General features: G+C 51.0%; 5 protein-coding genes across 5 annotated transcripts; 3 read left to right on the forward strand and 2 right to left on the reverse strand.

Annotated features, from left to right (window-relative positions):
* Positions 1-283: 283 nt before the first annotated feature.
* CGGC5_v013303 (uncharacterized protein) lies at positions 284-1,615 on the forward strand (the record flags this gene model as incomplete). Its single annotated transcript, XM_032021700.2, has 1 exon — positions 284-1,615. The coding sequence occupies one exon, from the start codon at positions 284-286 to the stop codon at positions 1,613-1,615; it is 1,332 nt and encodes a 443-aa protein (XP_031881436.2).
* A 5,620-nt stretch (positions 1,616-7,235) lies between these two features.
* Positions 7,236-7,723, reverse strand: CGGC5_v013304 (uncharacterized protein; the record flags this gene model as incomplete). The annotated part of the gene is made up of 3 exons (XM_066152904.1): positions 7,236-7,375; positions 7,424-7,569; positions 7,713-7,723. The coding sequence occupies 3 exons, from the start codon at positions 7,721-7,723 to the stop codon at positions 7,236-7,238; spliced, it is 297 nt and encodes a 98-aa protein (XP_066007598.1).
* Positions 7,724-8,412: 689 nt separating this feature from the next.
* On the forward strand, positions 8,413-9,175 carry CGGC5_v013305 (uncharacterized protein; the record flags this gene model as incomplete). The annotated part of the gene is made up of 2 exons (XM_032021702.1): positions 8,413-8,601; positions 8,660-9,175. The coding sequence occupies 2 exons, from the start codon at positions 8,413-8,415 to the stop codon at positions 9,173-9,175; spliced, it is 705 nt and encodes a 234-aa protein (XP_031881441.1).
* Positions 9,176-12,027: 2,852 nt separating this feature from the next.
* Positions 12,028-12,855, forward strand: CGGC5_v013306 (Epidermal retinol dehydrogenase 2; the record flags this gene model as incomplete). The annotated part of the gene is made up of 1 exon (XM_032021704.1): positions 12,028-12,855. One exon carries the CDS (start codon positions 12,028-12,030, stop codon positions 12,853-12,855), a length of 828 nt encoding a protein of 275 aa, XP_031881335.1.
* Positions 12,856-13,168: 313 nt separating this feature from the next.
* Positions 13,169-14,800, reverse strand: Pyroxd2 (Pyridine nucleotide-disulfide oxidoreductase domain-containing protein 2; the record flags this gene model as incomplete). Its single annotated transcript, XM_032021705.1, has 1 exon — positions 13,169-14,800. The coding sequence occupies one exon, from the start codon at positions 14,798-14,800 to the stop codon at positions 13,169-13,171; it is 1,632 nt and encodes a 543-aa protein (XP_031881336.1).
* Positions 14,801-16,157: the final 1,357 nt, after the last annotated feature.

Genomic DNA, 16,157 nt, shown 5'->3' on the forward strand with positions numbered 1-16,157 from the left:
GCACCTGAGGTTGACTTTCCTCTTAGTCACCGGATACTACCCATGGAGTGTTGAATAAGCCACATGTTCCTCGTCTTTTCCCTCAATGTTCATTCATCGCGGCGTTCCAATCCAATGCAAAATGCAACCAGGGCGAGCGGGACCTACTTGCCCAGAAGGCTTCCATCATTTCAACTAAAAGAGTGTAAGAAGACCCATCCAGCCACGTCAGTCCTACACTAAGACTTTCAGAGAATTTGTTCCACTGTATCACATGTGCCATACTGGGTAAGACAGTGCCGCCATGGCCGATCCGCTGAGCATTTCGGCAAGCATTGCAGGTCTTGTCACCCTTGCAGATACAGTTTTTCTACGCCTGACAAAATACATCAAATCGGTTCATAGTGCAGACAAGGAGATTAAAGATCTCTGCAAGGAGGTCAATCTGCTAGGCGGTGCCGTCAACATGCTCGCACGATTGGCAAGGGGTCATGAGCTTGAAGATGAGCCATTCAATAGGGACTTCCGAATGTACCACATCGAAGCCTGCGCCTTGATCCTTAACGACATCTCCCAGAAGACAAAGAAGTACGACGGCAATTCCAAAAGCAAGCTGCTTAAGCTGAAGTGGCCATACGAGTCCTCGATTACCAAAGGGTTGCTTGCCGACCTCTCACGTCATAAGGACAACATCAATTTGGCCTTGACAGCTAATTCTATGGATGCACTATTACGTTGTCTAGCTAAAGAGGAGGATAGAGCGAAGGCCACAGCGACAATTCGAGCCGACGTAAGGAAGACTCGGGAGATCTTTGTACGAATTCAAGAAGATAAGAAGCGAACGGAAGTCCTCCGCTTCTTTCTTCATTACAACCCGCAGCCTAATTACGAGATGAGTGTTAAGCTACGACATCCACGGACGGGAATGTGGCTGGATCGTCTTCCGGCATTTCAGACGTGGCTTTCGAGTGGCGCTTCACGAATCTGGTTGAGCGGTATTCCAGGCGCAGGCAAAACTGTTCTCGCTGGTTTCATTATTGGTCAGGCTCTTGCACGAAGCTCTGATACAGTAGCCTCTGGATTCTTCTTCTGTGACTACAAGAACGAGAAAACACAGACGCCAGCTAATGTTCTTGGGGCCTTGGCTCACCAGCTTGCGAGGCAGAACGAACAAGCCTACGTCATTCTTGAGGAGTACCACAAGGAACTTAATCCTAAGAATGGCTTGCCACGTTCTCTAGATTCAGATGACCTAGTGAGAGTCATTGTGACAATGGCACAGAAGTTCAAAAAGGTATACCTAGTGGTCGACGGCCTGGATGAATGCCAGGATAGCACCGAAGACGTTGTACGGGCTTTGTGCGTCATCTCAGAGAGTTCGGAGGCGATCTCAATGGCATTGTTGAGTCGCAACGAAGACAACATTCGAGACCATCTTCAAGACCCGAATCGTTGTTTTGAAAACATACAAATCGCAGCGCATACAGAAGACATAACCGAGTATGTCACGTCAGAAATACAGCAGCGAATAGATAACAAGAAGCTATATCTTCAAGATCTATCACTAAAAGGGGAAATTGTGGATAGCCTAGTAGACGGGGCGAAAGGAATGTACGTTGTTGCTCACCCTATCTAGGAGTTATCTGGGAATATTTATTGACGAATCATTGAAACAGGTTTCGCTGGGTCGCCTGTCAACTTGACCATCTTGGGTACTGCATGTCAGATGAGCAATGCCGAGAGGCACTACGAAGTCTGCCGCCCGATCTTCCCGAGACATACCTACGTATCCTCAGAAGAGTCCCTAGAGCTCACCAGATGCACGTTCAGCTTATATTGAATTGCATTGCCTTCGCTAAACCCAGACTCACGATTGCCCAGTTACGGGAAATGCTTTCTGTGCCCTCAAAAGGTTCTCTGCTCAAGTCATCTGGATTGATCCATGAGGATGCTATCACTAGGTATTGCAGCAGTCTGGTACGCAGGGCAAACGACAGAGACCACTTGGAGTTCGCCCACTTCTCAGTACAAGAGTACCTGTTGAGCAACGACTTGATGCTATCTGAGTTTGAGATGTTTAGCATTTCGAAACGTCGTTTCAATAGGCTTCTGGCGCTGCGGTCATTGGAATATGTTCAACTCGATAACTTTGACCACTCCCCTACCTCGACACCAGAAGAGGTCTCCTATATGGAGAAAAGAGATTTTCAATATCCGTTCTATGAATACGCTGCCAGGAACTGGTTATGCTACGCCAGAGAGGAATGGGACGACCCGAAGTTGCTTGCCGCTGCCGCACGGCTCTTTGACCTGAGGAAGTCCTCGATGTTTACTTCGTGGGCAGTGACCTTGGTTTTATATCTTAGAAGACACTGCATGAAGGACCAGATGGCCATTATAGCGGAGATCATTGACAAGCGTTTCACGCCAATACATCTCGCCGCGACAATGGCTTTGCCGGAGGTAGTTTCCATCCTTCTTCGACATGGAACGAGGTTCCAAATCGAACGGCACATTGGTAGTCCATTCAATTACGCTGTGGATTGCCTTTATGGCGCCGCCCGACATCTGAGCGGATACATTCGTGAGCTCAGACATATCAGTTTCATGCCGCCTTATATCGGAAACAAAGCGTCCGATTACCACTTCACTCTTCCGACAATCAAAGTTTTATTTGAGTACTACGATAGTGTCCCGAAAGGTCTGATGGGTCTTGGTCTGAGGACTTGGATGTTAACGGACAACTTCTCAGTGCTTGAGCTTCTCGTTGTCCATGACGCAGCTCTTCTTGAGAGTCACCTAGAAGATTTCTCCTTCCACGCCAGAGAGCTTGTTAGGGTCGGTACCTCAAGCTGGGATGCCCAAAGAATGAGATCGCTCTGTGGGTTTTGTGAGGCGTTAAGTGCGGTGATCGAGAATTCGGCTTTGCATTTCGAGCTTTGTCGACAGGCATGGGAATTGGCACTACAGCTGGCCGAAAACACTGAACACCTTCAGAATATCCGCATCGACCCTCGAGTCTCAGAAGATGAAAAGAGCCTTGATAGTCTGGCCTTGTCTGCCTGTCTCAACCTTCATATCGACAATCTCTCATGGGTGGTCAATGATAAGAGATTGAGTCCGTCCTCTATTCAGAGTAACAATGGTAACGGTCTATTGCATAATCTCGTACTTGCACAACGTTCCAAAAAGGACATGCACCTAGTTGTTCGAGCGTTGGACGTGCTACTCAAGGCCGGCTGCAGCCTCTCCACCAAAAACGACGACGGCCATACCCCACTGTCACTTGCACTAGACCGCGGAGACACACCCCTTGTCAAGACTCTTCTGGCCAGAGTTGAAATAGAGCAAGGCGCATGGCAATCAAAAGTTCCCATTCTTCTCTCAGTAGCCCAATTAGGCTCCGAGGAAGTTTTGGACAAGCTCCTAGACCTTGGTTTCGAAATTCTGACTACGGCCTACGAAACCAATACTCCACTTCACTGTTTGTCATTGAAGTCAAATTTGGCCATGGTCAAACGTTTTGAGGACCTGTTACCCGGAAGTCGTTCTCTTCGGATACAGCAAAAGTTGCCATGGGAAAGTTATCTCTTTGCGACATCTTTCGAATGCCGGCCTGACGTTTTAGACTTTTTAATCCAGCCTTTCCTGGTTGATTCAGAATGTTTCGAGGCCGCAAAGATCTGGGAACATTACGTCACGAATTCTTCGTACTATGTCGACGACTCCGTGGTCCAAAATTTTGTCAAAGTTGGTATCCTCAGACACTATGAGACAGTTCAATCGCGATCTGGTCTTCTGTCATTTGCTTCAATCTTCTCGGCTTCCCTACAGGAGGGTAAATCGTTCAAATTACCTTTCACCGACTCCACCATGTGTCTCTTGGTAGAAAGCTCCGGTCACTGGGAAACGTTTAAAGAATCACATTCAGCCATCGATCTTCTGAAGCTCTGCGCGAGTCTCAGCTATAGAAAAACATTCTTGCAGTTGCTGAAGCGTGGTGTGGGAGTGCATCGACGGCATGGAGGTGCGTCCGTACTTGAACACGTCTTTACTCTGCCAGCGGTTGAGGATGAAGCTGTTTCCATGTGCCAACAGGTCCTGGAATTCTCAGATCCTGCATTGTTAAATCAAACCAATCCAACTTCCAGTTTAGGACTCATTCATACTGGGAATGAGCGAGACAAGTCGCGACACAGATGTAACATTATCAAACTTACGATAGAGTACGGCGCCGATCCAAATTTGCGGACAAATCACATCGGGCTGCGTTTACCGGGGCTGGTCTATCATTTGGAAAGGAATGATCTAGAGTCAGCTTGCGTTCTTCTTGAACACGGGGCTGATCCCACACTTCCATGTCTGGCCGGGTGGACTGCATTGCACATGGCAGCTTGGCGAGACGCCACTTCTTTCTTGTCGAAACTCCAGGTACCGAAAACGCCAGCCATTTCAATAGATTGGGAAAGAGGATGTCAACATAGCCATGGATCTGAAGTCTTTCATGGTGTGACACCACTTCATCTTACCGCCGCAGTGTCGGTCGACTTTCTTGGATCCCTCCTCGAGAAGGTCCCCTCGATAAGATTGGAGATAAGAACAGACGGTTTGACCGCTCTCCATTATGCGGCACTTTGGGGATGCATTGATAGCCTTGACTTGCTCGTCTCTCGGGGCGCGAATGTCAATGCCAGAACCGCAGATGGCCGCCTGGCTCTTCACATTGCTGCTGAAGTGGGTAACCTTGGCCTTGTCGAAAGACTGCTAGATCTTAATAGCGAGACCACATCCCGCTCGGATGGAATGACGCCGTTCTTATTAGCGCACCAAAACAATCATTTAGCGATCATTGACCGTCTTCAAGCGCATTCGGCAGGCCCAACCGTTACTATGTCTGTGTCGGAAGGTGCACGGTATTCTGCTCTTGCGAAGGCGATTTCTGGTGCTATTCGAGCTGGCAATCTTTCTAGCTGCCAAAGACTTTTGGTCCAACAACCTTCTGTTGACATTGATATGCCCGACGGCGGCTCTGGTGGATGTACCCCCCTTGGACTCGCCGCTAGACTCGGGAGCCTCCCTATTGTCAAGTGGCTTTTGGAGAATGGTGCAAATGCCAACTGCCACAGCGCAGATGGAAGATCTGCAATCCAAGAGATGATCAAGAACGTTTCGTTGAACCCGGTAATACAAACCATGTTGGATAAATATCTTGTAGACGGTGGGTGTGTGCTCAGCGAGTCCACAGGTCTAATCTACTTGGCAGTGGATGCGAGCAACACCGAAGGGTTGAGTATGCTCTTGAGTCACCTTAGGGAGAATGAAAATGAGTACTGGTAAGTGGATGCCTTTCTCGATGGTGGCATACAAACTAACGTGACTTCAGTCAGCGAGTCAGTACTGCCAGGCCAACAGTTATTGAAAGAGCTGTGAACCAAAAGGTTGAAGGCTCGACACCTTTACATCAAGCTATCAAAAGAAACAATCAAGCCGCGGTTCGACTACTTATTGACAATGGCGCCGATATTGAAGCCACAGACTCACTTAATCGCACACCACTTCTCCTTGCTACGGAGCATGCGGCAAATATTGACGCGTTATCCATTGTTCGCATGCTTATACAGGCCGGCAGCAACATTGCCTGTCGTGACGACGAAGGAGCGGGCCCGTTATCGAGAGCTTGCGCAAGTCTAAATCTCGACCTGATTCTCTATCTCATTGAACTCGATGTCGATATAAACACAGTGGACCAGACGGGGCTTAATGCGCTTCACTTCCTCTTACTTGAACCGGACGGTGTGGATAGAAACAGCCTACTACCGTCAATGTTTCTAAGACTCACGCAAATGCTCATCGATCCCTACCAGCCTGAAAAATTTAGCTGGTCCGCTCTTCAATTAAGCATGCAGAGAAGATCCATGACAACTTTCCTTCTCAACGGGGAATTTCACACCTGGAAATTCGCTCCGATGCCCTGGTCAACAACTCCCAGATGCCGTGCATTCCCAGAAGTCGCTTGCCTTACGTCAGGATTTCGACTTTATCGCCGCAAGATGTCCTTTGAACGCTTCCGGGAGCTACTGAACACGGAACCCGCTGATGCGTGGAGTCCATTGTGTCGTGCTGCGGCCATAGGAAACACAGAGGTCATGAAGAATCTTCTCTCAATGGGGAGTGTAATTGACCACGAGGGATGCCCAGAGGGATCCGCCTTGATGATTGCTTCGCGAGCAGGACTTCTGGATTCCGTTATATTCTTGACCCGGCATGGCGCCTCTATCTCCTTTCAAGGACGCAAACAGTATTGGTCTGCAGTGGATGCCTCGGCAAGGTCGATGCGGATTCTCCGCTGGCTACTGGTTGATCGGTTTACCGATCAATTCAAACTGACGAATGCTCCAAAACAATCCGATATCTCTACTGAGAAGTTCAAGAAGTGGAGTGGGATCACGAAGGCTGAGATGGTAATCGTGGGACCGTGGGAACGGAGGGCTAGCGAGTCCTCTCCGAACTACTGGTCGCGTTTAGAACAGATGAGGCAAGACTTCCATGGCAAGGTCGTGCCTCTTCGCCAAGGTGCAAAGACCAGAAGGCAATCCAAGTTGGTCCCAGCAGAACCTGTCAGGATTGCGGCTGGGGGATACAACTCTACGGACGAAAATCGCTGAATACCAGGCTTCCATTGGAGGTTAGAGGGGTTACATCTTTAGTAAAGTTGGGAACATTTTTCATATCGTGGTGGGTTGGAGAGGGATGCTTTGTTCTTTTTTTGTTGCACTGGTCTGGCTTTACACAACTCGCATGAAGCACATTTCAGTAGTCCCAAATTGTGAATCAATATAGTGTGCGGAACTCAGTGTTGCTTATAATCCTTTGCTCATCGTCTGAGATTCATTATTTGACAACTGCGTAAGGGACAATCAAGCTGTTTGAGATCATTGTCGAAGAGGCGCACACTACTAGGTAGTCTTCTTTCTTTCCTCTCTCGAGGTATCTCACACAGGTGGGAACGATTTAGCAAATAGTCAACAAGGAAGGAATTTTCATAATGATACGGACTGAATTAATCGGAAGCTATCGTGTTTATGAACAATTTGCCAGTGCCACGTCCTTCGACCCAGAAATGCCACGTATAGCTCACGATACTAACCGATACACACCTGCCATCTTCGTCGACACACTTCATCTTGAGGATTTCGCATACGACCTCGATCCTGATGCTCCGACCATCGATCTTGGCCTCCTCTGCGCAAGAGAGCCTAGTACAGCCCAACAAGGATGTCACCTCGGACCCGAGCTGTGAGGTGAACCTCGGCTTCAAGGTCAAGCTTGATACCGACCATGAGGCCGGCGTCCTTGAGCTTGCCGTTGTCGTCAACAGGACCCTTGAGGAGGTTTCCTGTGGGATGTCAGATATGGGACCTAATATTGACGAACTTAGACTTACCGATGGGTCCGTTGGCGGGGCCGGACAAGCCAGGCATGGGGAGGGACTTTCCAGAGTTCTCCTTGTTGGTGTTAGTGGTGTTGAGGGAGTTGTTGGGGTTGCTGGTGCTGAGAGAGTTGCTGGGAGCGGTAGTGTTGCTGGAGTAGCTGGGGTTGTTAGACGCAGAGTTGGTAGAGGAGGACAGGTTGGAGGAGGCAGTGGTGGAGCTGGTCGGGGGGTTGGAGTTCTTGGTACTGGGGGCAAGAATCAATTGGATATGAAATCAGAACTGGGGCTTGATGGTACTTACGGGGAAGACATTCTGGCGGTGTTCGGTCGTGAACGTGAGGAAGATCGTGAATGGTTCGAAGCGGAGTCGAGATTGTCGTGAGATCGTTTATGCCACAGCTTGCCTGTATGACGAAGTTGCGGTTTTGGTGGTTGAGTATCTGCGGGCTTGTCTGGTGGTTTCTTGGGCGAAGGACTCTGGCGTTGGTATCTCCAAGCTGATCTGCGATGAGACTGAGGAACTTTGGTGCTGCTGAGGAAAAAGGTAGTCATCTTCGGTGGGAGCTGGCTTCCTCTTTATCCTTTTCCGAGCTTGGTGTTGTGAGACATTTCGAGTATATGTAGCTGAAGCCGGTGGACTCCCAAATTTCCCTTCATCCGGACATAAGGGAGGACCTCTACTGCTGGGATCCTCGACAAGGATGCGCACTCTGTGTACGGTTACTGTGCAATGCCACGGCGGAGATATCTGCAGTGAAAACTCAGCTCCTCGCCCTACCCGACGGATGTTCACCGCAGCTCCCAACAAAAGAAAGCAGGTCCATGCTCGGGGGATGATGCTTGTTCGACCGCCTGCTCGCACTTAAGGTGTCGGGAGAGGCGCGCCAGACACATCGGGCAAATTTGTCAGACACTGGCATAAATCTACGTCCATCGAGCTGCAACGCCCCTCTTGCCGAACGCTACCTCAGAGACAACAAGCACATTTTGCACTTCACACAATGGTCACAGCATTTTTCGTCGCGTTCTCGGCGGCATTCGGCATGGCGGAGGCCATCCGACATACGCAACAGACAGCTAGGAGAAAAGAACATCGCAGTCGCAAGAACAACTTGCTTATCCGGTGCCGCAAATCCACCAAGTACTCCCCAGAGCTCGAAGGGAAACATGTAGTTCTCTCCGGAGACAAGGTATCTCCCCTCTCAATCCTTCTGATTTTCCGAGGTTCACTCGCTTACATCTTCATAGCTCTTCGTGGACACAGGAACCGATCCTGACTCGGCGTTCGGCCATCAGTTTGCAGGGTACTTTTTGCCGTACCCCGAAGCCCAGTATGCGGGCCTCGTATCGACCATCTGCGACGAGCCCCCGATCATGAATTGGATCTACGTGGACAGGGACACGTATGAAGTCAAGTTCGGGACCCGTCCGTACGCGCAACACAACTACAACGGTCCCTTCGACTGCACCAGGCAGGACCACCGGCTCACCTTTGCCAGTTGGGAGGGCTTCTTTGTAGTTGAGAACGACGGCTTCTGGTCTCTGTACTTCGACGTCGAGCAGGACGGGCTAAAGTCGAAACTCGGGGAGGGTTGCCTTGCTTTGGAGGTGGATCTCGTGCGCGTGGAGATGCCTGTCAAGCCAGTGAAGCCGGAAGAGAAGGAGGAGCAGGCCGTGGGCAAAAGCTCCGGCGAGGGAGGGAAAGAGAACAACGCTAAAGCGGGAGAGCCTGAGGTGCAGCTCGAGTCACCAGAAGTGGACTGACATGTGGAGAAGGGAGTGACACAAGGGGAGGCGATTCATAGCTTGGCCACCTTGGCAGATGTCGTCCAATCTGGACAGTCGATGTGTTAGGTGAACAAAGAGGACATTGCCTGATCCCAGTTATCCCCTCGTTGGATTTGTAAAGCCATGCCAGCCACAATAGAAAACGATGAACACACCCGAGGGTACAGCTTCCTGTGGTAAGGGGTACAGCCGCCGCCGCGACCCCGGATTCCACGCGTCTGGCCCGATCTAGATCCACTATTACTTGCAGGGCTAGTTTTCAGGATCAGATCATCAGCGTTGCCCTCGGGAAGACTTTTTTATTACACGTGTACGGGTGCTGCATTGCACACAGGGGCCATTGCAGATCTCCCGCTCGTACCCCCATCTATCGCGAGCTGAAATCGGACGGATTAGCCCTGTGGGATGTCCCTATCCTGGCGATGATCATAGGCCATGCTTCCTTGGTCTCGATACTGATACGGCGCAAGCAGGAGCTTGCCTTCAATCACTGGTTGTTGAATTCCGTGAGAACCCATTTGCCGAGTCAAGATGCCGGCAGGCTCCTTAGGTGAACCATTAATGGCGACAGCCCTGCCGTGCGACTATGTTTCACCCTCTGCAAGTCGGCCGACGGCTGCGCCATGGGAAAAGCAATACCAGGCGCCAAACTTGCACACCGGACCCGCATTGCAAGCGATATTGGACCTATTAAGCCTGAATTTGCTGTAGAAGTTCTTTAATCACGCCACTTTGGTCAACTGCTTGGCACAATGTTCATTGACGGCGATTCATGATTCCACTGTCTGGTTCGGTGAGAGGGTGGTAAAGGCTTGGCCGGTGGCAGGTCAACAGCAAGCCCAATTCAACCTCAATGTTTCCTGACACCGTCGTTCTCTTCGTTAAGCTCCGTGCTGTGCCGGATATACCAATTTTAACTTTCCGACATTTCTCGAGCTGCATCGACAACCTGGCAAACTGCACTTTGGGGTAAGGTAGCCATGATGTGTTGGCAGAATCCACTCTTGACCTGTGCCCCCACATCAGCCTCATAGGTAGCACACCTAGGTGACGGGATAAACCTAGTGCGCGCGATTGAAACTATTTAGGCACACCGAATCAGTCGAGAAGAGTGAGTGGGACCTCACCCGGGCCGGCCCAATGTTTCGAGACTTGAAAGTCTTGGGATGGGGATGCCAGGAAATAGTGATGTGGCTGTTGAATCCTTCAACGCCACCAAGGGCGCCTCTGGCGCGCTTCGGGAAATAACACAATGGGCACATTTGCCTGATCTTGAAGGCAGATGTTCTAGAGTAATTGAGAGGATCGAGTAAATATTACTATTTCTCGTGTTTTGATTTGATGGCCAGACCATGGTGATCTGCATACAAATTCCAGCGAAATCGCCAGTTCAACGGCGGACTCATTCCTTTTCGGCAGATGATGATGCCAAATTCTTCTCTGAAAGACTGAATCTTCTCCTTCTTTGTAGGCATTGTCCCCAATCGCAGATTGCGGAAGTAATACCGGTTACCGGCTCACCCGGCCCCCTCAGGGACCGGTTCCGAGACGTCGTATGATCAGTGGGGGCACCGGGGCCGCTGTGAGACCCCTGATGTCCACTCCTCGGGATGTCGTGCAGGGAGCCCAAGTTCAATTTTACTGCAGCTAGGGTAAGCTAGGAAAATTTGGGGAAAAAAGTGCGAATCCAACATATCCACCACAGCGCGCGTTACGGGTACACTGTTCGTCATGGAACCCATTCCAATTCTCAAATATCGAGACCGTCAATGTTGAGCCGGAGCCCGGCGCCTCCCACTCGGTACGCGAGCCCAGCCTGCCCGGAGCTCTCCCCAGCCTCCTCCCCCAACCACACGAGGCCGACATCTTCCGGTGACCCGCCGTGTGATCCTGCAGCTTCCCGTGGTCAGCTCACTCTTCACAACTTTGTGTTCCTGCGGCTATGGTCTATCCTGGTTGGTTGGGCAGCATGTCTCTGGATGTTCCAGCTGTCAATCCGCAAATGGCCGTTCAGTCGGAATCGGCGCACAGCTTGCCCAAAACGTCTTTAGAGGGGTCAATTGGCAAATCATTGGGATAGCTTAAGAATGGTCGACGGGCCAGTATTGACGATTGCTAGGTAATGGAACGTGAGAACACGGTACAGCGCAGGTATCCGTGGGATGGGCAAATTTTCCCAGAGCCACTTTTGTCCAATTCATTTGTTCTCCGTCTTGAATTGGATTTGCATGAGCCCTGCTCGAAATCATATTGACTTGGAACATCTCTGAATGCTTCGGGGGTCTGATTTTCCCGTTGTTGTACTACCTGGTGACTTGGTCTGGCCACGCATCTCGATAGATTGCTTTGGTTGTTTCACTGCAGCCAAGGCACATTGTAATGCATCTCAGATTGTAATCGATGATGAAAAAAGCAGTAGGAGCACCAGAATTCGGTCAGCGGACTTTAGTACGCCCGTGCTATGGAGCTTCCATTGCCCGTGAGCACTGCCGTAGCTTGTGGTCATTACGGGCATAGCCGCCGTCGCGGCCTGTCAGCTACCCCACGATCTCCGACACCCCGGTCTAAAACGGGGCCAGCTCCGAACCCCACCATCGGAATGCCACTGTCGATCGCCGGCCCCACATCCGAAGACGTTGATGTGAGATCTTGGCAGAGAAAAGCCTAGCACATAGCGTGGTCTGAGGAAACTGTATTTGAAGGGAAATAGAATATCTATGAGGAGTAGATTTCATTTACAAACTGGCAAGGGCAACACACACAGTCGATTCTAATGCCTTGAATATTCCTCAACTCTCCCCTAACTATTTCACGAGAAGTCCCACAACATGAACTACCAAGGCAAAGTTATAATCGTCACAGGGGCCGCCCATGGACTTGGCCGAGCCGTCGCTGTAGAATTCGCCACAGCCGGCGCCAAAGTCGTCCTGGCAGATATCCAACAAGAGCCTCAGCTAGCCACAATCGAAGCGCTGAGGCAAGCTGGACTCAAAGCTTGGGCTTTTCAATGCAATGTAGGAAGCGATGAGAGCGTCGCAGCCTTCGCAGCTGCTGTTCACAAAGACATTGGTGTTCCCGACATCATTTACAACAATGCTGTCTTGATCCGATCCGGAGGCATCATTGATCTCGATATGGCCAGCCTCCAGCAACAGGTCAACGTCAACGTCTTCGGATACATCCGCATGGTTCAAGCCTTCCTCCCGGGCATGACTGCTCGTGGAAGTGGATGGATCGTCAACACCGCCTCGCCCAATGGTAACGTGCCCATACCACCCGTGGCAAGCAACCTCTTTTCCTACTGCTTGTGCAAGGCAGCCGACATTTCAATGAGTCAATGCATGGCCGTTTCTCTGAAGCCATTGGGTATTGGTGTGAGTGTTGTATTCCCGGATATCACATGCAAGGAGACAGTAGACTCATTGTCTGGTACTTCCTCCGATAAATTCCATCAAACCTTCACATCCTTCCTGAAACAACAGGGAAAGGACGTCGACGTCGTCGGCAAGAAAATTGTGGAAACGCTCCGGGCCGGTCAATTCTTTGTTAATGTCTGTCCAAGATATGAGGAGGCATTGGTCGAGCTAGCGAAGGGCAAGATGGATCCAACGGTGGATTTCTTTGCCGTGGTAAATGAGAAGTCGAAAACTGGGTGATCATCACTAGCTAGATGTTGTATTGTCCCAGGACATTGAGGTTAAGGGCATAATCAAGATTCAACAGTAAGAGTGGCAGTGTTTTTTGGTTTATTCTTTGGCCATCCTAGCTATCTTAGGACTCAATGCAAGTTGTTTAATCAATGAATCAAACACAATAGGACCTGTTGACGCAGTGCGTGGCCTGGCGATATTTTGAAAGACATACAGCATAAAGTCAAATTATTTCTAGATCAACTAAGATAGTTATCTGGAAAACCCAAATAATTGACGTATCTACTGGATTCACAACTAACGTAAAACCAAGCTTCAATCAAAGATGAGCGCTCGACTTCGCAACGAAAGTCTTGTTGAAGTCCAAGCCGAGATCCTCCATGACCCTCTTCGCAACTGGGCGGCCTCCGCCCCAAACACCACCACCGGGATGCATGAATGGTCCAGCGAGATACAGTCCTTTCACACTTGGCACTCTATACTGAGCCAAAGCAGGGGTCGGACGGCTCAATCCCATCTGGTCCGCAGCCATGGAAAGTCCGCAGATATCACCACGTTGGAAGCTCGGGCTATCAGACTGATGGTCCGGAGGAGCCACCGCGTGGTAAGAGCGGACGATGTCCGGTGTGAAGTTATCGAGGTACTTGGAGAAATATGCGAACACTTTCTGCACCCAGTCGTCGCGACGGCGATCCCAGCCCTCCCAGCCGCCGTCTGCGGGCTCGGCCTTGCACATGACCACGCAGTGAAGCAACGACTTCCCAGGTGGGCATCGGGTGGGGTCGGCCGAGCTTACGCAGGAAGCACCAATCATGATCTTCTCTGGGAGAAGGCCGAGAGCCATGTCGTCGTAACTCTTGAGCAAGTCCTTGAGAGTGCCTGGGCAGCAGGTGTTCATGACACTTCTGTCCGCGAGTGGGCCGGCTTTGAACTTCAGCGGACGTTCAAGAGCTGCGTGGATGACGAACAGAGTGAACTCAGAGACACGTGTCTTCAAGGCGGACGCCGTCACAGACTCGTCCAAGCCGTCGACGAGTTGATCCAACTTGTGGGGATGAATCTGGCCGATGATAGCTTCTCTCGCCCGCAACTCTCCAAAGCGGGTTCGGACCCCAACTGCACGCCCGTTCTCGGTGACGACTTTGATGACTTCGGTGTCCAACTTGATGTCTCCGCCATGATCCTTGATGCATCGAATGACCGACTCGGTGAAAGCCGTTCCAGAACCCTCAGGTACGGCAAGTCCGTATCTGTCGACAAGGCCAAATGCAAGGTACACCATGAGACCAGTACCCTTGGTCGTGGGGTGAGCCAGCTGAATCTCGGTTACAAAGCGCAAGAGAGCCACTTGTAGAATCTCGTTCTTAAAGTACCGCTGAATGATGTCCAAGGACGAGCTAGCCCCGACAGTGGCGATCTCCTCCGCAAAGCCGCTGCTGGCAATCTCAGCCGACGTGTCGCGGGGCGGCTCGAACATGGATGGCATCAGCAGATCAGTGATCTTTCGGGACGTGTCGACGAATTTCTCATACGCGTCCGCATCTTCGGGGGCAACCTCTCGAATGGCCTCAACGGTACGCTGGCGCTCGCGATAGATGGGAAGAACTTTGTCTTCCATGACGATGGCGTAGCAGGGGTCAAGTTGAAGGTACTTGAGGCCATACTTAGCCTGGAGACCGAGTTCGTCGTTGGCGATGAGAGGGTTGGCGAGAATCATCTGATGAATGGCGCTGTGACGCTCGCTGATGAAGCCTTCCTCTGCCATTTGGAGGCCGGCGACACCGCCACCGGCGTAGGATGCTCGTTCGAGCACGAGGACCTTCTTTCCGGCAGCTGCCAGGTATGCAGCAGTGGTAAGGCCATTGTGCCCAGAGCCGACGACAATGATGTCCCAGTCCTTGGATTCGGGCTCAAGGGTAAGCCTTCCTAGTTTCGAGAAATCGGCAGTCATTTTGAAGTGATGTCAGACCTAAAAGATAGGATGGCGTAGAAAGTTGAAGTTCGCTGATGTGCTGATAACAGAGAAAGACGGGTATGAGATTGTAGAAGGCACTTGAACAACAAAGGCTTACACAATGCCACTTATATGAGTACAACGCCTCCGTGGCATTTACTGTTGAAGACTTTCGGTGAACTTCATGGAGATCTGCTTGCCGCACTTCTAGAGCCCGATTCTCCGGCAGCTAATTACTCAATGAAGGTCTCGCATCACGACGGATCTCTATGAAAGCCCCACTATCCCCCGCAATTGATGTGACCGGTGGAGGTCAACGTGTTCAGCAAGTCCGACTCGTAAATGCATACCGTCAGTGGCACTTTCGACAACGGCATCGGGCATTAAGCTTAGACCGGGCTGGTCTTACACTAGGAAGACGGGCCGCGTTGCAGGCTCCTCTAGCAACCCCACAACTCCGACGCGAACCTTGTCCCGAGAGTGGGGTTCTGTCATTGAAGATCCCCCGCACGTTCCGAAGCTGTCTCCTTTTAAACTCTGGCTTGACCATATTACCCCACAACCTCCGACGGCCATCCTCCCTCTCCGATTCACATCCTTTGGACATGATAACGATTGCTGCAGACACCAACGGTTTTGGTGCGTCTTTAGTTCATCCAAGGCCAAATCCCACAAAGTCCGACTGTGGGGATGAGCGAGGATGTTGGTCAAGTGCGATGTCTGCAACGCCGAGTTCCGTCGGTCAGAACACCTGAACCGTCACCTTCTCCGACACCTCGGAGTTCGCCCATTCTCTTGTTCTGTCTGCGGGGCGAGCTTTTCGAGAAGGTTGGTCTCGCTTTCCTATGTTGAGGCGTTTTGCGTGGAAGCCTGATGCCCGTCTCACCCTTTCCTGCTGCCCCTGTCCCCAACTCAACTTGCTCAGGGGTTCAAGGCTGATGATGCTCTTCTCTCAGAGACTCTCTCCAACGCCATACACAGAGTCATGTGGATTCTCCCTCATCAAGGCCCGACAGTGTTGCTCCTGGAAGATCCCGAAGGACATGTGTGTCCAGAGCTTGTCGTGATTGTGCGCGATCCAAACAAAGATGTGACGGGCTGATGCCATGTGAGAGGTGCCAAAACAAGGGCCGCGCCTGTGTCTACACAGGTGAAAGCCGACGAAGTGCTAGCTTCTCGAGTGGAACAACAGTCCAAGGTACCAATCTTCCGCATGATAGCGATGGCTTGACAGCCTTTGGACAATCTTCCGTTCCACCATGCGATCAAATCGAGGCTCATGAGGTCCGTATCGTGACGCTAAAAGTATCGTATGGAGTGACACTCATTCATCGTCACAGGCATCGCCTCTGCC

This window comes from Colletotrichum fructicola (assembly GCF_000319635.2).
Source record: "Colletotrichum fructicola Nara gc5 chromosome Unknown KSG_Nara_v1_contig08, whole genome shotgun sequence".
Lineage (NCBI taxonomy): Eukaryota > Fungi > Ascomycota > Sordariomycetes > Glomerellales > Glomerellaceae > Colletotrichum > Colletotrichum fructicola.